The 21198-nt window shown below is 35.9% G+C and overlaps 2 protein-coding genes across 2 annotated transcripts; one reads left to right on the top strand and one right to left on the bottom strand.

Annotated features, from left to right (window-relative positions):
- On the top strand, nucleotides 1-1033 carry LOC121424757. Its single transcript, XM_041620526.1, has 2 exons — nucleotides 1-155; nucleotides 390-1033. Exons 1-2 carry the CDS (start codon nucleotides 57-59, stop codon nucleotides 858-860), a joined length of 570 nt encoding a protein of 189 aa, XP_041476460.1. The 5' UTR covers nucleotides 1-56; the 3' UTR covers nucleotides 861-1033.
- A 6158-nt stretch (nucleotides 1034-7191) lies between these two features.
- LOC121425323 (cyclin-J-like) lies at nucleotides 7192-19154 on the bottom strand. Its single transcript, XM_041621351.1, has 5 exons — nucleotides 18898-19154; nucleotides 16343-16641; nucleotides 15443-15727; nucleotides 9726-9885; nucleotides 7192-9153 (listed from the first exon to the last, which is right to left on the bottom strand). Exons 2-5 carry the CDS (start codon nucleotides 16626-16628, stop codon nucleotides 9021-9023), a joined length of 864 nt encoding a protein of 287 aa, XP_041477285.1. The 5' UTR covers nucleotides 16629-16641; nucleotides 18898-19154; the 3' UTR covers nucleotides 7192-9020.
- Nucleotides 19155-21198: the final 2044 nt, after the last annotated feature.

The following is a 21198-nucleotide window of genomic DNA, read 5'->3' as shown; positions in this document are numbered from 1 at the left end:
AACTAGACTACTTTGATTTTAATACTTGTGCTATAATTTCTTTATTCAACGTGTTCATGTTTGAAAATTATTATAATCTCTCTTTGTACACAGTTACCGAGGATGATACCGATGGCCTTCGAAAGAATGCTTTGACGACAGAGGCCCTCAAAATGGTAAGCCATGCACTGCTGAAACAAAATTAATTCTATTCTTTGTAATGCATGACAACCAGACTATGAGAAAGTTATGAAAACTTCCTTTTCTTTATAGGTCTATAATGGCTCTGCAAATTTTCTACCTTAAGATCTCTCACCGACTTTTAAAGTACTTTTTCCTTTACGTACTTTGAAGGCCCATTTCTGTCGATTTTAATATTACAACATTTTCTTTTCTTTATTGAAACACAGTTCCACTCTACAAATATCAGTGATGCTTACAGCGACACAACTTCCGAATGGAGTTTGGAAGACGGCTTACACAGTACCTTGTACCATCCGGTAATCACCTTAAAGCAATTCGAAGGCCAAGACGACAACGTCGATGACTCTTATCGATCTGCTCATGTCTCCATTGAAGGTGATGGCGAATCGTTCCTATCGGATTCTACATCTAGTCTGCTAAGGTTTATGGATCAAATGGATAATGACAGCCTTTCCAGCATCGCCAGCGATGATGAATACGATGTCGACACGTTCACAACTGTTAGTGATCTGACAGACTTTGATGATGATCTCTTGGATGACGACAACAGTGACGTCGTGCTTGAAATGTCTATGCCAGAAGTCGATTTTGGGCTGCCAGACGATGCTTTATCCATTGCAACTACCTTTCTCAATGGAATAATGGCTGAGGTCGCTTCCGAACTAAACTCGAAATAGTCGACTTCCAAAATATTCAATCACTTTCTTGTAAATAAAGCTATCTAGTTATTCTATAGATTTTCTGCTCTCATCTCTATGTTATTGCTGTTAAGAGGTGTGAATCATAGCAAGTGAAAGTGCTAGGCGTGAGAAGTGTTGAATGTTCTAATCAATGACTCCAGAAAAATTATAGGCTGAATGTAACAAAAACTAAAGGAGACAAAGGAAATAGTAGTCAATAAATTGAGAAGAAGATTCGGAAAACTAAAAAAAAAATCTTTGATATGGATCGCTCGTGCTTCGTGCTCGCAGTACTTGTTCGGATCTTGCTCAATATAGGCTCAGAGTTTGAAATATTAAGTTTTGAAGTCAATACACAAAAGACATTTCAACATATTTCGACATCATACCTTTATATAATTTGTTTACAAATTAATCTTTAAAAAGAATGCTCTAATCAAAATGTTGGACTCTTTATGGTCTAAATATATCATTTTCAGCTCGCGCTGCACGATCGCATTATTTGACTTGGGACCGCGGAAGCGGGGGGGGGGGCTTCCCTCCCCCATTCTTTAAAAATCGTGTACAAAAACTTAACAATGACCATTATTATGATTGTGATTTTTTTGTATGGTCAGCCCCCCTTCCCCTACTTTGAAAACTCTTCCGCGGCCCCTGTTCAGGTCTGGTCGTCAAAACGTATCAGCTAGCGCAGCGGCTGTGCACTCACACTCGAAGTATGTTTATATTAATTCTATTCTATAACAGTTTATCAATGACCCAATTTCGGCTCATGATCGATTTGCGCTCGCATCAATTATTGTTAAAAATACATTTACCCATGCATCCCATTCATAATAACAAAAGTGTTTGAAATGTCAATTTTTCAGCCCTTGATGATATAATAATAATAATAATATAGGGTATTTGTATTGCACACATATCCACCTTGTTAGGTGCTCAAGCCGCTCCGATATTACCCGGCTAAGCTAGGCGTTCATAGCGCACTCAGCTTTTTAAGGAATTACTTCCTACCGGTACCCATTTTCCTCACCTGGGTTATAATTATCTACAAATTTTGCGCTCTCATTATAGGCTATAATGAATATGATAAGTGACATTTTTATGAATTCATTACTGAAATGAATAAAGTGTCCCTTTTTCAGAATGGAATATCGACAACTTTCATCTCTTAGGAGCTTAGGAAGAGGAATAGGAAGATATTATAGTCATCATTTTCATATAATGACAAATATTATTAGAACGTCGCATCATTTTTTAAGTGCGATCCATATCCACTTCACAATATTCCTACACAGTGCTTGAATTTTGCTTAAATTTACCATTTTCACTGAATATCATATATTTTCAGCTTGAGAATTCGCGCTCACATTATTGTATTTAAAAAAATGCATGAGATACGCAGCTTATTTATTCAAAACGTGCTAAAATTATTCAGTTTCAGATCTGCCAATATCATTAATTTTCTGCTCGCGCTTTGCGCTCTAATTTTTATATGTAGAAAGATGCCATATTGCCCAGTTTTCATGATTTACAAATTAGGTTGTTGGGTCAAAATCTCATTTCCCCCCCCCCCGCACACATCAATCGTTTTTATATATCTTTCCTGTTCATTATTACAAAAAGTGCTTATAATTCAAATTCTTAGGTCAAAATGTAAAAAAAAATCAGCTCACGCTTCGCGCTCGCGTTATTTACCTGCATACGCATCTTAATTGTTCAAGATCGTAAACATTGCCCAGAACGTTCAATTTTCAGGACAAAATACATAAAAATTTTCCATTTAAATAGGGCTTCTGGGGTTATTGATATCATCTATAATTAGGTTGTGTTAAAAGAATATAAGAAACAAATAAAAATCAATTTTGAGCGGCTGATGGGGAAAAACAATGTGGAAAATCTTTTTCGCCCCCCCCCCCCTATTGGCGAAAGCTGGATCAGCTCCTGCAGTGAACAATAATCAAAAGCAGTACTCGCAGAAGCCGGACCGTGCCCCCCCCCCTTGAGAGGCACAATTAAAATTTGTAATATAATAATGCCGTCAAAACAGAAGTGTGACCCCCCCCCCCGTTGAAAGTGAAGAATTTGTTGCTTGTCTAATTTTCCCTCAGGAAAATGTGCCCCCTCCCCCTTCGAAAAAAAAATCCTGGGTCCGACCCCGACACTGTCTTTAATGTTATAGGAAGGGAGTTCCAGAATTTAGGACCGTTCTATATGAATGCATTTTGGGCCAATAATTCAGTTCTATAAGTTATATATGAAATTCGTCAGAGTGCCTCATGTGATAGTTATGATAAATTTGATTTTAGGGAACATGGAATAAAAAATATGGGGTAGTGCATTATCCTTGGAACTATACATGAATTGCCCTTACTGGAATAAATACCGGACTTTGACTTTCAACTGTTTACTTTCAAGAAAAAGTGGCTCCGTTTGTGAACGGAAAGCAGAACTAAAAGTGATACGAAATGCTTTACGATAGTACCCCGATAATATACACTTGTTTTTCATTTTCATTACTTCTTTGTTTACGAGTGCTTCTCCAACTAAATAAATGAACAGGAACACTCATTGTCGGTAAGATGGCCATCCAGTCCAGCTTTTAGAAATTGGAATTCAATTAAGAAATCATCACTTTTTGGCCCAAATTGAAAAAAAAAGGTTTTGGTTAGCTTGTGCTTTTCACAAGGTAATATTACCTTGGTGCCAAAATGGCAATAACTTGAGGGGTTGCTTGTTTGCGATTTTTGTCATGAATATTTTTATTTCTTTCTTTAATTTATTTTCCTTGACGTTTTTGGTACTTTTAATCGGAAAGGAGAGAAAATATGTTTCAAAGGTGCACTTAAGTCATTCTCCCTAAAATGAGGGTGTTACTTCGGCCCCATTCGACCCCTACCCTTTTCAGGTATACAAACTGGACAGTGCACGCATATATACAACATATATCGATTTACATATTTTTTTTTCATTCCGTTCATTTTCACATTACCCCCCCCCCCCCCTCTCTCACTCTCCCTCTCCCCCCCCCCTATCTCTCTATCTCCATTCACAATTTATATCTAGATGTATATATATTGATGGGGTGGGGGCTGAACCTCAACACAAATTACATGACAAAACACAAATAATAAACTTTTTCACTTTTGTTTAAACATATAGTAAAGAGACATTTCATACTATTTCTTTATCTTTGGCAAAACTCATGGAATGAATAAATGTTTTTCATTTCTTGTAACTCATGAGAAAACTTTCTGTACAAAATAAATAACAAAACAATTTGAAAAGAAGGCAATTTGCTTGGCTTACTCCATTCATCCAAAACAAGGTGAATTTATACACACACTTATTTCAATTGAGCACACTTTACTGTCAAGACTTAGGAATGCTTTGAGTGTAAATTTTAGTAAACTTATAGATAAATATCAATTAATCATGTCAATAGCAAAACAAATGCCAGTGAAATCACTTCTCCAACATAATGAATATCATATCAATATTACAAAACAACTTATCATAGTTATATGAAACAAAGGTATCTATGTAATGATTATGGCTTTAACACTTGCCAGAATATGTCTACAACAAAAAGTGAAACATCCACTTAGTTCACATTACATGTATTTGAGATCAAATTAACACAAGAAATGTGTTTAATCCTTACTTTGAATACCTCATTAAATTATTCTTTTTATTTTCTATTTTTACAAAGTAGGTATCAGATCATAATATACATGATTATAGGGAGAAAGTATCTAAAGTAGTATTCATGCTTAAATCCAGCATTTCATTTGCATATGATTAAAGTAATATATCTATTTTTCAGTACACTTTAAAAAACGAGTACCATATGTTTACCTGAAATAAAGTGAGTTGTGAATATTGAAATACATTTCATTGCAAAAATGTCACATAGCCAACAAGAAAATAAACAAATTAAAACAGAAACAGTGATTTTGAAGCACATACATATCACTAAGGACATTTTTTAACTTGAGTAAAACTAATCCAGGTCAGCTGACAATAAGAAAAATGTTTACTTAAGAAGCACAAATAAGAAAATACTTAAAGATATCGAAACTCATCATTCATGACATCTAAAATCAATTTAGGTAATCATACAGGACATATGAATCATTGAGCTATTTTATCCAAAGCTGAATTTTTCACTATAATTTACTGAAAAATATAAATTAATGGCTAAAGTGTTAACGTACATGTAATCTTCATTTCATTCAAAGAGTAGTTTACATGTAACAATACGTATAGAGGGCTGTTGGGGCACTTCTGTCTTCGTAATCAAAGTCACAAATAATGTGGTTAACATGACTGCATTTCAGTCACATATTGGTAAATCCTTTCCTCTTCATTGTTTAACCGTCAACGGACTGGGCTATTTGAGATGTATTGAAGACTGGGAGCCATGATACCCCCCCCCCTTTCTGATCTTGGCTGATGTTTGCGCAATTACGTCTGAATTTGGCATGCACATTCTTGACCATATAAAAATCCAAAAATGATTTTAAAATTTATTATGAATAACATATGCAAATTTATAAGTGAAAAACATTATTTGCATATTTAACACCAAATTTTACTTCAAATTTTAATTTCTTCTCCGAATGTAATCTTCGTCAAAGGACACAAAGAAAACTTGCGAAAGCCAAATATTTCCTTATGTATTTCTTTGTTTTTAGAATTTCTTATTTATATGTGTTTTCATCTTAAGTTTTTCATTTTTTTCAATGCAAGTATCACAGACCATTTAACAACTAAATTACACCCTAAATTAATTAAGCAGACCGATTAGAATGAAAAATAATCACTCTTTTCTTTATGAATTTCATCTCCCATATAGAATTTGTACACACAAAGTATAAAAATGAGCCATTTTTGGCATGACAATGTCCTGTAAACATGGCATAAGTAATGTTGTATCTTGCCCACTTGTGAAAATGACCAGAAATATTGCGATTTGCAAGGGCACGCAACAGAATTGTATCAAAAGTTCATTGTGAAATAACTGGGATGTTGTAAGAATCTTGCTTGTAAACTTTAACGTTGACCTAAAAATGACCTTTGACCTAAACACTTGACCTTCAACTGCAGCATAATATGCAGGTCCCCTATTTTCATCTACCATCCAAGTTTGGTTGAAAAGTGACCTATGGTTGGGGAGTTATGTGACATAATGCTTGTGACGGACGGACGACCTTTGGATCCCTAAGTCTCGCCTTCACCTCTGGTGGGCAAGACAAAAATCATTCGGCATCGCAAAACTAGTCCCGTACATCGCTAATTTGATCTCAAAAGTTGCGTGAGACTTCAAAGAAAAAGTCATACAATTTTGCAGCTCTATATTTTTGCATTTCAGAAAAATCATGTGAATTGTGAGGAACCATGACCCAAATTCAGGTTAGCAAAAGTCAATAGTGAAGATCTCTACGGATAATTTATATTCAAGTCAAACCAAATAAAGGTGATTAAGGCAAGCTGATTTCATTACTGGAGTAGAGTTGATGAGGTAGAATAGTATTAAGCTGATAAAACAATAAGAAATGATAATGAACATATAAAGCGCATATAATTTAGCAATATGGGGAGTCTATAGGAACAGTAATTTTCTATTTCAAAAATGATGTTCTGTTTTGAAAATGAATGCATTTGTTGATTTCAACTCAGTTGAAAGTCATGTAAAGCTGAATATAATAACATAATCAATAACATAATCAATAACTTACTTAAACCTACTTGCCACTGTATCGTTGTTTTCTGATGCATAAAATATATATATACATATACTTCAGCTGGGTATTTACAGAATTGATGCAGTGAGTATTCAATATTGCTGATGAATATTATCTCTATAGGGTGTCTAAAACTTTCGGAGAGTCTCTGCAATATGAGATCGTATTGCACGTAGCACCAGTATCTGACATAAGCACATGTACAAAACGTAAATGTGAGAAATAAACAACACATGCAATAGGCAATGCAAATACGATGGCAGTAATACTAAATGATATAACAAATCTATGAATAAAAGTCACATTTCTGTGATGTGATGGTGGGGTTCTGTCAACTGAGTGTGTGAACTGACATCATTTTCTTAATAATAATATCTTTTTTTTTTGGGGGGGTAGCTTTATTTTATGGAATATTGGCCATAACTCGTGGAATATCTCTGACATCATTTGCTGAGCCATATGAGTACCATTCCACACATCACTTGGCTCTTAATTTCTAATACTAGCAAGTAATTACAATATTATTACCTGTCTTCACCTACATGTAGTATGAATACTGTCCATCTTATCATTTATGAAAGATTTTGTTTCATTAACAGAATAAAGAATATAATCCTTCAATTCTTTGCTTCTCTGTCTTACTCCCTGTAATGTGTATTGCATAATTTTGATTATATGACACCTGGATAGATCATTGTCATTTGACTGGTTGTTTGATGTCAATCATTCAGCAGATTTTAAAATGATGTAAACCATTTTGGATCCATTTATCATGCAATTTAGGATCCATATGATTTTGTCAATTGCACGTGCTCGCCAAGGCCACCAGCAGTACAAAAAAAAACACTTGTGTTTACAATATGTGTGTTTGTATGTTTGTGACAATCAAAAGAGCGCGTTCGCATTGAATGCACTTTCACATTCAAATTTATAAATGCCAAATGACAAGAATCTATTTTTAGGTGTAATATAAAACAAATAATGTTCATTCGATCAATGGATAGAATACTTCATTCGATGAAAGATGAAATGAATGATTCATTCAACTCTGCTAGGCCCCATTGAATGAAACATTTCATCTTTCACCTCATAAAGTATTTTGTCCATTGCACCCATGAATATTATTTGCATATAATCAAGCTGCTTGATCGTTTTTTTGAAAGACAATTATAAACAAAACATGATTTGAACACTGACTGGTACATATCACACACATAAATTGTTGGGTGTAGAAAAATAAATAAATCAACAAGATTAAACGGCAATTTTTCTTTGAAAGCAATATGAAAACCAAAACATCTGTATACTTATGTTAACACATATATAAGCATCTACGTTAACATGAGCCGTGTAAGTTGCTTCTGCATACAATCGGAATGCCAACCTTACAGCATAAATAGATGTATTCTTTGGTTTCAACAATATTAAAGCTGCAAGACTCTTTTTATGGTGTGTACACCACTAAACAATGCACAAACATTTAAATGATATGTTGTACATACTTTCAAACCTGACCCTGTTTAACTTTAAAATTGTTACGTACAGCATGCCTGCATAGAAGTTTGTCCTTAACAATGGCACATTCTGTTAAGAGTTAAGACTCCAACTGAGTTACACAGGAGTTGGTTTTAGCAGTGATATAACCTTAAAAATATAATCTAACAGGAAAAATAGTACTTTGTCAGAACCTGATCAAACTGCAACAACAGAATTCCCATGAATTTCAGCCAGTTTCAGCCTGATCATAAAGAGTAAATCAATGGTTATACTTAACAGTAATGTTCTCAGCTGTGCCGCAGGCAGGATTTACCACCATATCTCCCAATACCCATTCATTGATGGTGAAATGAGAGAATTTTATAAGACACTATAAACAAGGATTCCATTCAAAGCTACAGATGCATGTACCTTACGCATGTGTGAAGAAGACTAGATAATTCTTCATGGTACAACCTTCCTTCATACAGCAAACTCCTACCAAATTAAAGGAAGGTTTGTGACTGACTCTTGAGAGGTACTGCCAATGATCATCCATTCCAAAGTTCAGTCATAGCATAATCTATACGAACATGTTAACCTTAATCCATACAGTACACTTCCATCAAATTTATACTACATGTACATGTATGTCTGGAAGGTACACATCTCCAGGAAGGTGTAGCAGTTGATCATCCATCCCGAAGCTTCTCGAAGAGTTCGTCCTTTGGTCATCTACAGAAGCTTGGACCATGTTGACCATTGTTGTGTCATCAGGTCGAGAGCAAAACAATACCAGCACATGCAATGGTGTGATGTAAAGTGACACAACGATTCCTTGATATCACCATGTTGTCCTTTCTCAGCATTCAAGCAGTGTACAGTCGCTCTACTATCAAGAAGGCTGCCATCTGGACACCATCCGCATCCTAGGCTAACAAGCCGTTGGTTGTATTGGTATACTCGTAGTAGGAGCACTGGCAGGGGTACTGGTGACATACCCATGGTGTGTCTTCTTACTCACTGTGGTGTTGCGTTTGGCAGCCTTTTCATCTGATTCATGTGCTCTGAAAGCAATGGAATAGTAAATAAAGGTGAACAAAAATGAAATATTTCTTACATGTACTTGTGGAAAATTGTTTCATCGTTTTCTCACTGACAATTCACTGTTTTCACATTCAATTTTTTTAAAACTCAATTGACACTAGGGACTGGACTTAATGTGTTGTTGCATAATCTAATACTTCAATATCTCTAGATTTGATTTATCTAATATCATGAAGCAAGAATCTCAAGAAAAATTAAGTTTAAGCAGCACATTGAGCAATGGAACCTTTAAAATAGTTTAAAGTTAACCCCTCAAACAGTTCTTTAGTTACAACCAGAATGGTAAATTTAATTACTTCAGTGATCTTTGACCCTAGGATCTCATCAGAACGGCTCTCCAATAACGAACCAGGTTTTAAGTTCATTCACCAAACAGTTCTTTAGTTATTTTGAAAAAATTTCATGATTTCTGATGATCTAGCAATCTTCATTGTTCAAACTATTTGATTGTTTACCCTGGCAGCAATCGAATGACAAAAAGGGTGTTTGTCCCATGCCTAACAAGCACTCTATCGACATCCCTTGTACTTACTTGAGCATGGTCTCAATGAAAGGGGAGATCTGTTCCCAGGAGTACTTGGTGAGTTTTTTAAGTTGGTTTGTCCAGGTTGGTGAGAGTTGAAGGCATATACGAGATGCTGCTATACAGATTGCTGCTACCAAGGACGGTTGTAATGTGGAGAATGTGTGATCTGGAGCATGAAGAAATCCAAGTGATATTTGTTATGATAACAATACGCAATCATAAAAACAAGACTGGGCTCAATTACGTAACTAATTACATTTTAGTATTTTTTTTAATTGTATTTTTAATTTTGAAAGGGAAATTAATTGCAATTGAGGACAAAGCACCATTTATATATTTAACAACTCACTATTATTCTTCACTAAAATTGAAACAATGTACATGTAGATAAACTAGGCAATGACTGTCATGATAATGTCATTGACATTATGCAATTTAAACATTTGAAGACTCACTATTAATCTTCAGAACTACATGTAATGTGAATAATAATAAGAACTGGACGAATTCTCTACTATATGCCAGACATTAGAATCTGTATGAAGCAAATTTATGGATTCTTGTGATGTATTTCCCATTCCAGTGTTCTGACAAAACAAGTGACGGGGGTAGAACACTTTATGCTTACATTCCATCTGAGAGTACATGTAAGACAATCAGTATTCTTTTCATTCTACTTGACATTCAAATAATTCAAATCTTTTCTAAATAACTTGGATGTCCTACATGTATTTTCTCTGGCACCATCGATATGCACATAGGCTGTTTGAGGATTATACCGGAACCGTACATTCAAGGAAAGTCCAATAACTCACTCGCACTCATCAGTGTTACAGCTGCAGTGGACGGCTGTGGCCGTCCACCACTATAATTTCAATAAAAAAGTGTTTCAAATACCTTGCAACTTTAGAAGAATTAAACTTGCATTCATTTCACCTTTAATTTATTTGCATGATTTACATCAAACTTCCTTATAATTGATAAATATTAGTTTATTTTCAAAGATATCAGATTGTATTATATTGATGTTTCTTCACTTTTTGCTTTGAAGGGATGGTCCAGGATTTATATCTTAATAGATAGAGTAGAATTCACTGAGCAAAATGCTGAAAATTTCATCAAAATTGGATAAAAAACAAAGTTATTGAAGCTTAAAATTTAGCAATATTTTGTGAAAACAGCTGTCATGAATATTCATTAGGTTGGCTGATGATGTCACATTTCCACTAAAGTTCCGTTTTCTTATGTTATTACATGAAATCATATTTTTTCATTATATCATACTTGTGTGAATAATACACTATGTTTCCCTCGTAATGAAATAAGTGGCAGCAATAAATATCTAATGCACTAAATCAGTTGTCAATCCAATTTTTCAAGTTCTTGGAGGAAAAATTTGGATGAACCTAATTTTAAATACAAAAGAACAAGTGGAGATGTGACAGCATCAGGCCACCTAATGAATATTCATGACCACTGTTTTCACAAGATATTGCTAACCTTTAAAATTCAATAAGTTTGTTATTTGTTATCCGATTTTGATGAAATTTTCAGCATTTTGCTCAGTGAACTCTACTCCATTTATTAAGCAATAAATACTTTCAGCCCAGACCAGCCCTTTAAGTCCACTAACTTGGCCTGGAAAAAACTTAAAATGCTGTGAAATACAGTAGCGACCACCACAAAAATGGGTCTAGCTAGAACACTGCCCATCATGCATGCACTCACATGAACATCACATTCCATGCTCATTAAATTCATCAGTATTTTCAAATAGTATTTTTCTTTTTATTTCTTTGAGGTGGCAAACTCACTTTACAGTGTACATTTACATTCCATACTCGCAGGGCTTTTGGATGTGATCATTTTCTCATAGAAGAGGAAATTCAAGAGAAAATCAAGGGCATTTTTAAAGCTCTTTCACCCATTATCCTGACATTCATCACCTTATCACATTTCTTGATTTTTAGGAGGAAAAATATTTTAGAATAAGATGGGGATAAATCAAGAAGCAACTGGATCCCAGATTATAAAAGTCTGCAAGTAGGTGTTATACAATTAAGGCTTTAAGCTGCAAATACCACACTTGCATGATAATATGGGTATAATGTAAACTTCTTAAGATCCCCCAAAAATCAATAAAAGCAATCAAGGCCCCTCTCAATGAAAAGAGACAGGATATAAACACAATAAGCCACTGAGTAGCAAGGCCATGAACTCTGAATGGGGGGGGGGGGGGGGTCAGGAAGTGAGTACAATAGGATACCCTTCTCACTGATCATCTTTTTTCCTTCTTCATTGACTCCTCTTTTCTTCATGAACATGTTACAAATTTGATTTCTATGCATGTCTTTTATTTCAATATTTTTCAGGAAAGGCCACTTTCCAGAGAGCCAATTACTACCAGGACCGATTTCTATATTACAGCATAGATACATGTAGGATAATCCATTTAAGGGCACATCAAATCTCCAAGGCCGATGACGGGGGGGGGGGGGGGGGGGGGGGGGCATCAAGGCCACTCAACAGGGCATCCACAGTCATGGCCATTGAGATAAATTAAAAAAACTGTCTATAAAAAGTTGAATATCTACTCTACAAATAAAGGAAATTTGTTATTTGAATACAGTATGATTATAGCTATGCAGTTTTTTTTCTAAGCAGTAGGCTTTGAACATTATATACCAGGATTGCATCAATACAATTAGGCATTATCTACCAAATACTTGATCATTATTTCCAACAAAATATTCTAATGTATCTAGAGTAAAAAAGCCAATGAAATTATCTTCAACTTTCTAGTGAAACATTTTTTCTCTCAAAATGTTCCAGTGAATAGTTTCAGTAAAGCCGATAATTTTCTTTACCGCGACTGTGCTCTCCTTGAAAATACTAAGTTCAAAGCGAGCTCTTGAGCAACTTTTCTCAAATGACCATTCCCATTTATCATTTGGAATAAGCATTAATGAGAGTGTAGCATTTACAGCATTCTTAAAATATTGTTATGCAGTACACAGGCGCGCCGGAACACTTTCAGTTTTTTGGGGGGCAAAATCCCGAAGGGGGCACAATATACCGAAGCGATCGAGGGGGAGAGGGCGTGGCCCCCCCCCACGGTAAGGACTTTGTGTAAAAATGGAGTTTAAAAGTTACGTTTCTAAGAGAATTCAAAAATAAATATCTTGAGAATTAAACATAGAATTCACTACGAAAGACTATACTCAGAGTTTATGAGAACCTATGAAATCTACGCGCAAAATGATCGCTTAATTCGGAATGTGGTTTTCGTGTCTGATCAATTAAATTACGTAATACGCTTATATTGACTCAAAATACCAGAAATTACATTTTTCATGCAATATCCTTTCAGAAATATTTATGTACATACACGGACGACGCGAGAGAGCACAATTATCATAAGTTTCAAGGGGTGTATTAAGCAGAAGAAGCGCAACAACAGAAACAAAATACATTCTAATGAATGTCTTTTTAAATTCAAAATGCCATACTGTTCTGACGTGGCAGACGACGATAAGCGCTTAAATCCCCATTCTATTTAAATCATTTCTGACCTCAGCATTGGAGAGAGTCCCTGATTATCCATGCATAGGCAACACGTTTCATATTTTGTAACTGGAGGAAAAAGAAATATGACCTGCTTAATTATTGTCTAACAATTTAAAACTATTCTGAAAATTTAAAACATTACTCGATTTATGTGTTTCCTTTCATGTTTTGTATGGCTGGGAAGCACTTTTGGATGACCCCTTCAAAATCTTCTTTTTTTCTTTACATATTTTCTGGGGAAAATGTGACCATAACTAGGAAATGATGAATACCAAATTCCAGGAAATATTCATTTGTAAATAATCATGAACTAACAAACTACGGCAGTTCATAATGTACATTATGTAACATTATTTAGAAGAAAACAATTACATTCCAACAGCGGATGTGGTTGACGGTACACCATGTGGAGTTTTCGAAAAAAGTGGATAGATGAAGAAGTGAAATTGATAGGAGGAAGTAGACAGTAAATAGTCGAGTAATTTTTTGTTCAAACGAGCGTAGTCCTGATAAAGACAGTAAACCAGAAAAGGTTGAAGAAGAGGCTTGATAAGTTGATAGATGAGTACTCCTGCTCTGCACTCCATTCGCCGACTCAAGCTAGCATCTTCTCATTTATCCAATAAGCAACTACTCAAGCCTCATATAACTCTTTAAACTTTTCGGTTTTACAGCTATTTCCAGATTCCATATGTTGCTCGAGTAACTAGCGTTCACGCGCGTTGGTGATATCGGGTCCGGGGAGCGTTTCATGAAAGGACTTGTAGGACGTTTTATCCGACAAGTCATGTTTTATCCGACAGTTACTATGGTAACGATGCTTCTCAACCAATCAGAATACAGGAAAGTTGTCAGATCTTACAACTTGTCGGACGAAAATATTGATGAAACACCACCTCGGTCTGAGCGTTTCTGGGCGACCGCGCGTTTGTTAGCCGACACAGCCAGCATGCAAATTTTTTACAAATGTATTCATTAATAGGCCCCCATTCCACAGAACGGAGACCATTGAAAGACCACTGAAAGACTTAAAATTGGTGAGGTCTTACAGCGGTTTTCAAGATCAATGAAATTTGTCATCTCTGTGAATGGCTCAGAAAGACCCCTCAAAGAACTCTGAAAGACTGATGGATATTTTTTGTCGTACTGGTCTTAGACTAGTCCTCTCGAGATCTTTCAATGGTCTTTCAGAGATATTTTATGCAATAAGTGATCTTTCTGAATTCTTTCCATGGACTTTGCCTGGTCTTTCAATGATCTTTCAATAATCTCTCTTGAGTCTTACAGTGATCTCCGCAAAAATCTTGAGAGACTGCCGAAAGATCAATGAAAGACTATGAAGACCTTTGAATAAGTTCATCGAAAGACCGCTGAAAGACTGCTGAAAGACCACTGAAAAACAATTTTCCTGTAAGACCGTTGTAAGACTGTTTTGAACCGTTTCAAAAAGTTTTGGAGCCCATGAAGACCACGAAGACCACTGAAAGATTGGTCAGGACTCGTGTAAGACCTCAAAGACTATTGTAGGTTCATTGAGAGACCTCTGAAAGATCAACTAAAATTCATGGTCTTTCAAAGGTCTTCCAGCGGTCTTGTTCTCTGTGGAATGGGGGTTTAAAAGGTTAAACGTTATCACACTGTAATAAGATGGAAAAGGGGCTTATCAAAGGTATGTTTCACAGAGGGACATGTTCGTCAAAAGACGCAAGGCTTACTAAGATGTGCCCCGTCAGGGGCGAAATTTTTTCATTTTTGACAAAAGAAATGACAATCCTTAGGCAGAAAAGTGCCTTCATCGTTTACTTTTGTCCTTAAATAATATAATTTTTCTACTTTTAGGGGGGCACATTGGGTGGGCAAAATCTCGTTTTGCCCCCCCAAAATTTTCTTTGGGGGGCAAGTGCCCCCCTGCCCCCCCCGCTTCCGGCGCCCTTGGCAGTACATTCAAATTATAAGAGTTATTGTCACACTACACAACTCAGACTTTGGCCTTAATAATTTCTTGAAAAAGGAAAATCTTGCTGAAAATATATGACAAGAAAGGTAGACACAGGTTTTCAGCAGAGAGAGAGAAGATTGCTATGTCATCGCTAAGGGAGCATTTGGTATTACAGCTCAATGCTCGATTACAATGAAAAAATATATATCTTGATTACCTTGTAAACTAATCTCAAGGAAGTATTGTGCATATCTCTCCAGATAAATCAAGGCATCAAAGTTTGTGAGAGGTTTGCCTCCATGAAGATCATTTGGGCCTATAGAATCCATTAAGAAGTAGTCTACAAAGTGGAGTGCCGTCGGGACCGAGACATTCCAATCAAAGAAATCCAGAAGCAGGAGTTCCATTTGGAAGAATTCCTTCTTGGCCGTTTCATCGGTGTTGATCTGGTTGGCAAGATTGGTCAGTTTTACCACTTTGACTTCCTTCTCTTCAAATTTGGCTTTGTGTGATAAATGAAACAAATATGATTATTGGGAGGATAATTTCAAGGTGGGCTAAACCTTTCTCACTGCACTTTTTCAAGATTGAAAATATATTTCATTGCCATTAGGAACTATATTATTGGTGAGTTCCAAAAACCCTCACCTCTCACACTTTAAAATACAATGAAAGAAGCTCAGAAAAAATGTATTTTCTCATTATGATGTTGATGGCAACCTTCCATTGCCTAAAATGCGTTCTGTCATGGAATTTGGGGATCCGGTCAAATCTCAAGAAACTATTAAACTCCTTGCTGCAATTAAAAGTTGAGAAATGTATCAGCTTTAACGCTATTAAAAAGCTCTCTACGAAATTTAATGAGAGAGATAGTTTCACATAGTTTTCAAATTATATTCAACTCTGAATCAAAGTTGAAACTTTGGATCAGAGAACTATTTACCTTTGAATCAAGAGTGTACACTGGATAAAAGATATGTTTGAGTTTGGATGTAAACCTTTGCACCAAATTGACATATAAATTTGGATCAGATGCTCTCATGGTGAATACTCTGTATCTGATGTTAAAATTATTTTCATTAAGAGAACAACCATGCTTATCACAGAGGAAACATACTTGCTATTAGAAGGCAGACAAGAGCCAGTCTCTGTAAATATGCTTCACCGCTGACAGTAAACCTATCCATGGTGCGATCCAGAAGATAAACGGCTAGATGACGAGCCGGGCTTTCGATATCCAAATTCTCGCTTACAATGGCAAGCCAATCGACCAGGAAACGGCGAAGATTCAGCTGCGGAGATTTAGCTTGGAAGGGTAGGATACGGGTCTCCTCATGGCACAGAGATGCGTAGACCTCGACTGCCAACTCTCGGTCTTCATGCCACTGGTCGAGACGAGCCATTGTTGAAGGTGCCCTTGTTACAAGGAATAAAGATATTTAATATAGACATTGGGAACTGCAAAACTGCAATGTAGGCATTGAACTTGATACAGATCATGTGACTGCATGTCCCCCAACATTTTTTTTTCTCAATGGATTGACTAGCAATATATATGATATAGACATTTCCTAGAAAGCCTTTGCATTTTATAGAACACTTAATTCTGCCGTCGATTGCTCCGGTTGCTGGTTGAGTGGTCTAATCAAGGCATTGGGTGAAACCTCTCTGCTTCACTGTCATAATGGCACAGGTTTGAATCCCTCACTTGTCTCAATGACTAGTATCATATACATGTGATATCATTATCAATTTCTTTTTCAGTTCAAAATTAAAAAATAACATTTATTCCATTAAAATCAGATGTCAATTTCACCAATAAATACAAGAAACTTGACTAAACGTTCACTTATAGTTCGCACTTGGCACATTTAACAACAGATAGAAGGTAGTTGGGCATAAAATTAGGCCAAATGAATTTTGCCAGAAATAGACGCTTGACTTTACTGTAGATCCTAATTGTGTTCAAATTTTGGGTAAGATCTGCTAAAAACCTGTCAACAAAAAAGCACAGATCTATTAATAAATTTAGAATTCTTCTTGTTTTCTATTGATCCAAGCTAGACTTCTATGAAGATACCAAACTAATGAGGATGGGGGCCTGGAACTTGAACCACGACTGCTAGAATCATCAGCACTAGTCCAGAATCTCGGGTAAAAGGTGAAATTATTTTCAAAGATTTAGATATAAAATCATAATGCACCATTTCGATAAAGTGAAGAAAAAAAATTGGCCAAATTTATACCAGCATGATATGACCAGCCCAAACAGAAATTTCATTTACGCAGGCATTAGTTAAGATCCAACAAAAATTAACTTTAAACTTAAAAAAAGGACCCTAGCTAAGCCAGGCAATAGGACTTCATAACAGGCACGTATCCAGCATCAGATCCTACTAGAGCATTTCATGGGCCCAATTGTCTTGGGACAATCTGTGACTGTAAATAATAATATGCTTGTGCATGGGCCCATACATTTTTTTGTCAAAGTTGATGCTGGATACACCACTGCCATGCTGATGACAGTGACATGATCTCCTTCTCTCAGCAGTGTACGCTCATTATTAACAGATTCAAAACAGAAGATTTCCAGTCAATTCATTTGGGGTTACTAGAAGGACACCCCTCACCCTTGTCGCACTGGTGCAATCCACTTCGGTATACGACCTATAGTTTAGTTTACTCCAACGATGTTGTAGGACTAAGCCTGTTCATTGATCAAACAAAGTATGATGATATCCCCAAAAGACCAAGTCTGCCCACCTAATGATATAAATTAAGCTTTTTTTATTTCTCAAAATCTTTCAGTTAATCTGAATAGTTAGGTCAGCAAAATGTCATTGGGAGAAACATCCACGCTAACATAATGCAAGTGTACCAAATATGAAAGAAATATAGGATTTTCTTTAAAAAAAACTTTGGGCAGCCATTCTAAGATTTAAAAAAATATGGCATCCCATGTCTGCGTACCAATTCACTTTGCACATGATTCAGGGATTTTGATGAGAATGTCTGCATTTTGAGGCTGTTAAATTAAAAAGCCCCAAATTCATTATTTTTCCACCATTTTGAGTTTTGTATTGCATGTGTAAAGTCTGCAATCATTGCGTATCTGACTTTAGTTTACTAGGATCGTGCAGACAAGGGGGACTGCAGACTTGGGGGAACTTGCCATAGAATGTCTATTGCTGCTCCTGGCTTCACACAAAATTAGATGCATTACTTGCGTTGACAGGGAAGGGTGGCAGGGGTATTGTGGACAGCAAAAAATTCCATGAAAAACACATGAAAATCATTAGCAAGTCAATGTGTGACTCTTTTGACTGCACTCAGACTAGGCCTAGTCCATTTTGGCATTTAAACAGGTTATCGCATCTTGTTTAGCTTGCCAATTCTTACCATGTACCGGTATTATTAATCATATGCAAATGTTTTCTTTTTTTATTGGCATCTACAAACTTGTCCTTTTTAATTGTCTGTTACTCATGCGGCCATCGGCCCCTGAACTTTCTTTTTCTTTTCCTCCCACAGGCACAAGAGATCAAATTGATGGCGATCACATTTTTCAGCATAGATCTAAATCTAGAACTAGAAAAAAAATCGCCCTGAGGCTGTGCCTGTGAAACAGCCTTTTTTCGTAATCATGCAGAGAGTTAAGTGCCATAAACTTACCTAACAAGTGTAAGAAAAACCAATTTGGAGATATTTCAAACGGTCTTCAATGTGACAGTCAGAAATTGAGTCTAAATCGGTTCTGTTTCGTTCAGACTTAATTCGAGGTTGAATGAAGAGATTAGCCGTATCACCGGACGTCCATCCAAATCCAGGACGCGTGCTCGGCCGGATGTTAAGGGGAAGTGTTGTTTGGAATCCCGCTCAATGCCTGTTTGCCAAGCGAGACAGGCTGAAAGTTTCGTCGGACTCTCTCAAGTATTGTGCACACGGTCGAATGCACAGTGCATTGCGCAATGCAACATGCAGATTGGTCCGGTTTGAAGGGGAGGGGGGCATGAAGGGATTTTTTTTCACTTTGTCTTAGGCATATGTCCTTAAGTTGCTTCATTTAGAATTTTTTTTTACGCGTGAGGCAACATTTATTGATTTCTAGGCCTGCATGAATTAATACGCCGCCCGGCCATGCAGTATTCATGACCATGCAATGATTTTTTATCTCTTTTTTTAATGGGAGAGCTATTTGGGCATAAATGACCTATGACCTATGGAGTTCCGAGATGAAGTCAACAATAATTTACAAAAAAGGGGGCCTGGCCTTGGCATATAAGCTATAAGGTCAAACGACTGGTTTAGTTCATGGCCAAATGCGCAAAATTAAAACAAAACAATTAAGCAAACAAAAAATATGCAATTATAAAAAAAAAATTACAGAGCTTGAAAAAAAAGAATAGGGCATATATGTTTTTGGTAGGCTTCAAGAGAATATGATCATGCACTAGCTGCCCTGTAAATGGATTTTCAAATAACCAGAAGTATAGTAATTAAGTGCCCCGATAATAGTGCGCTCGCCCAAGGTGCATGCATGCCTATTATATTTCAAGTATGGAGGTTGCTCATTAGAAATAAAAAATGAAACAAAATCATATGGAAATACATGGATATAATCATTCATTTAGCCATATCAAAATATATATTAAGGTTTTTTTTTTTTTAATTTACATAAAGGTTCCTCAAGGTGTGCCAGCTATGACCTTACTGTTCTCTCCATTGCAGCAGGGGTAACATGTATGTACTTGGTCTATAGACATTGTTCTATACTTCTCTATTACCCCATGGGCTACTATCGAGTTGGTCTAATTGCCATTTGGACTACACTACATTTGGTCTAATAGTCTAATTCTCATTTAGTCTAATACTCAGTTGGTCTAGTGTCTACTTACTTTATACTTCGACTTACTAAATGAAAATTTGGTTCATAAACATTTCCTCATATCAACTATTCAATTCAATTCAAGGTTTATTAAAAACATGAGTCACAGCCAAATTGCTGAATTGGTCATGTATACAAAGTAAAAAACGATTAAAAGACTCATTACATATTTCAAACATTAAAAAGCAGTAACCTTTGTAAAAAAAACTGACATGAGAAATATGTGTATAGGCAAGAATACCTAGGCAATGAAATTTTATATACATGTACATAAGATAATGAGGAAAAGGTAAATTAAGAATAATAAAATCAAAATAAGATTGTAAAAGATCAAGATAAGTTGTAAAAGATCAAGAAAAATATATGGATATTAAATAAGAGTTGATTTCCTCATTCATGAAATAACTTGACATTGCAAGTAGGCTGGTATTGCTTTCAAATGAGCAATGGGTTTATTGATTGGGCATGTCTTTATTCAGGAGATCTATGAAATATAGTGTGGGGCTATTGCGAAATCGATTTGTCTTATATTTGTATTGCTGATATCTAGGAGTATGTCGGAGATAGATGGTTAAGTTTTTTTGAGGAGGTAAGCAGGTACTGAATGTTGGATGTTTGGTTAAAGACATTGCGAAATCCAGGCTGAGTTTCTCCCTTCTGTATTCCAGAGTAGGAATTTCACATGATAGTCAAGCTCTGGCATAATCTGTGTAGTTTGGGCCCAACATGATTCTACAAGCTCTTATTTTAATTTGCTCTTAACTTCTTACATGTTTCTTTGTAAGCCCACCATTAAAAAATCGGGTGCAATATTCCATAAAAGGACGAATGAAGCCCATGTATACCAATTTCAGATCCGATAGAGACACCCCATATCGCTTCAAAAGCCTAAACTAAGTGGTATTAGTAGAAGTGTATATTAGACAGAAATGTAATTTAATTGCCTAAATTGCAATTAGACCAAATGTTTAGTAGAAAAATTGATGTAGACGAAATAGTATTGGACCATGTGAGATGAGACAATTAGATGAAATGGGTGTAGACTTATTGGCAATTAAAGAAATATCAGATCCAAACATTTATGATGT

This window comes from Lytechinus variegatus, chromosome 12 (genome assembly GCF_018143015.1).
Source record: "Lytechinus variegatus isolate NC3 chromosome 12, Lvar_3.0, whole genome shotgun sequence".
In the NCBI taxonomy this organism is placed as follows: domain Eukaryota; kingdom Metazoa; phylum Echinodermata; class Echinoidea; order Temnopleuroida; family Toxopneustidae; genus Lytechinus; species Lytechinus variegatus.
The sequence above is the reverse complement of the archived record's forward strand: the minus strand, read 5'-3'. Positions and strand labels throughout refer to the sequence as shown.

Bases quoted from the DNA above. Each gene is read 5' to 3' on its own strand.
- LOC121424757 (XM_041620526.1), top strand. From the start codon at position 57: ATGTTTGAAAATTATTATAATCTCTCTTTGTACACAGTTACCGAGGAT. The intron at 156-389 runs GTAAGCCATGCA...ATTGAAACACAG, and splicing joins CGACAGAGGCCCTCAAAATG to TTCCACTCTACAAATATCAG.
- LOC121425323 (XM_041621351.1), bottom strand. From the start codon at position 16,628: ATGGCTCGTCTCGACCAGTGGCATGAAGACCGAGAGTTGGCAGTCGAG. The intron at 15,728-16,342 runs GTATGTTTCCTC...TATCACACAAAG, and splicing joins TGTCTGCCTTCTAATAGCAA to CCAAATTTGAAGAGAAGGAA. The intron at 9,886-15,442 runs GTAATCAAGATA...TTCATGCTCCAG, and splicing joins CCTTGAGATTAGTTTACAAG to ATCACACATTCTCCACATTA.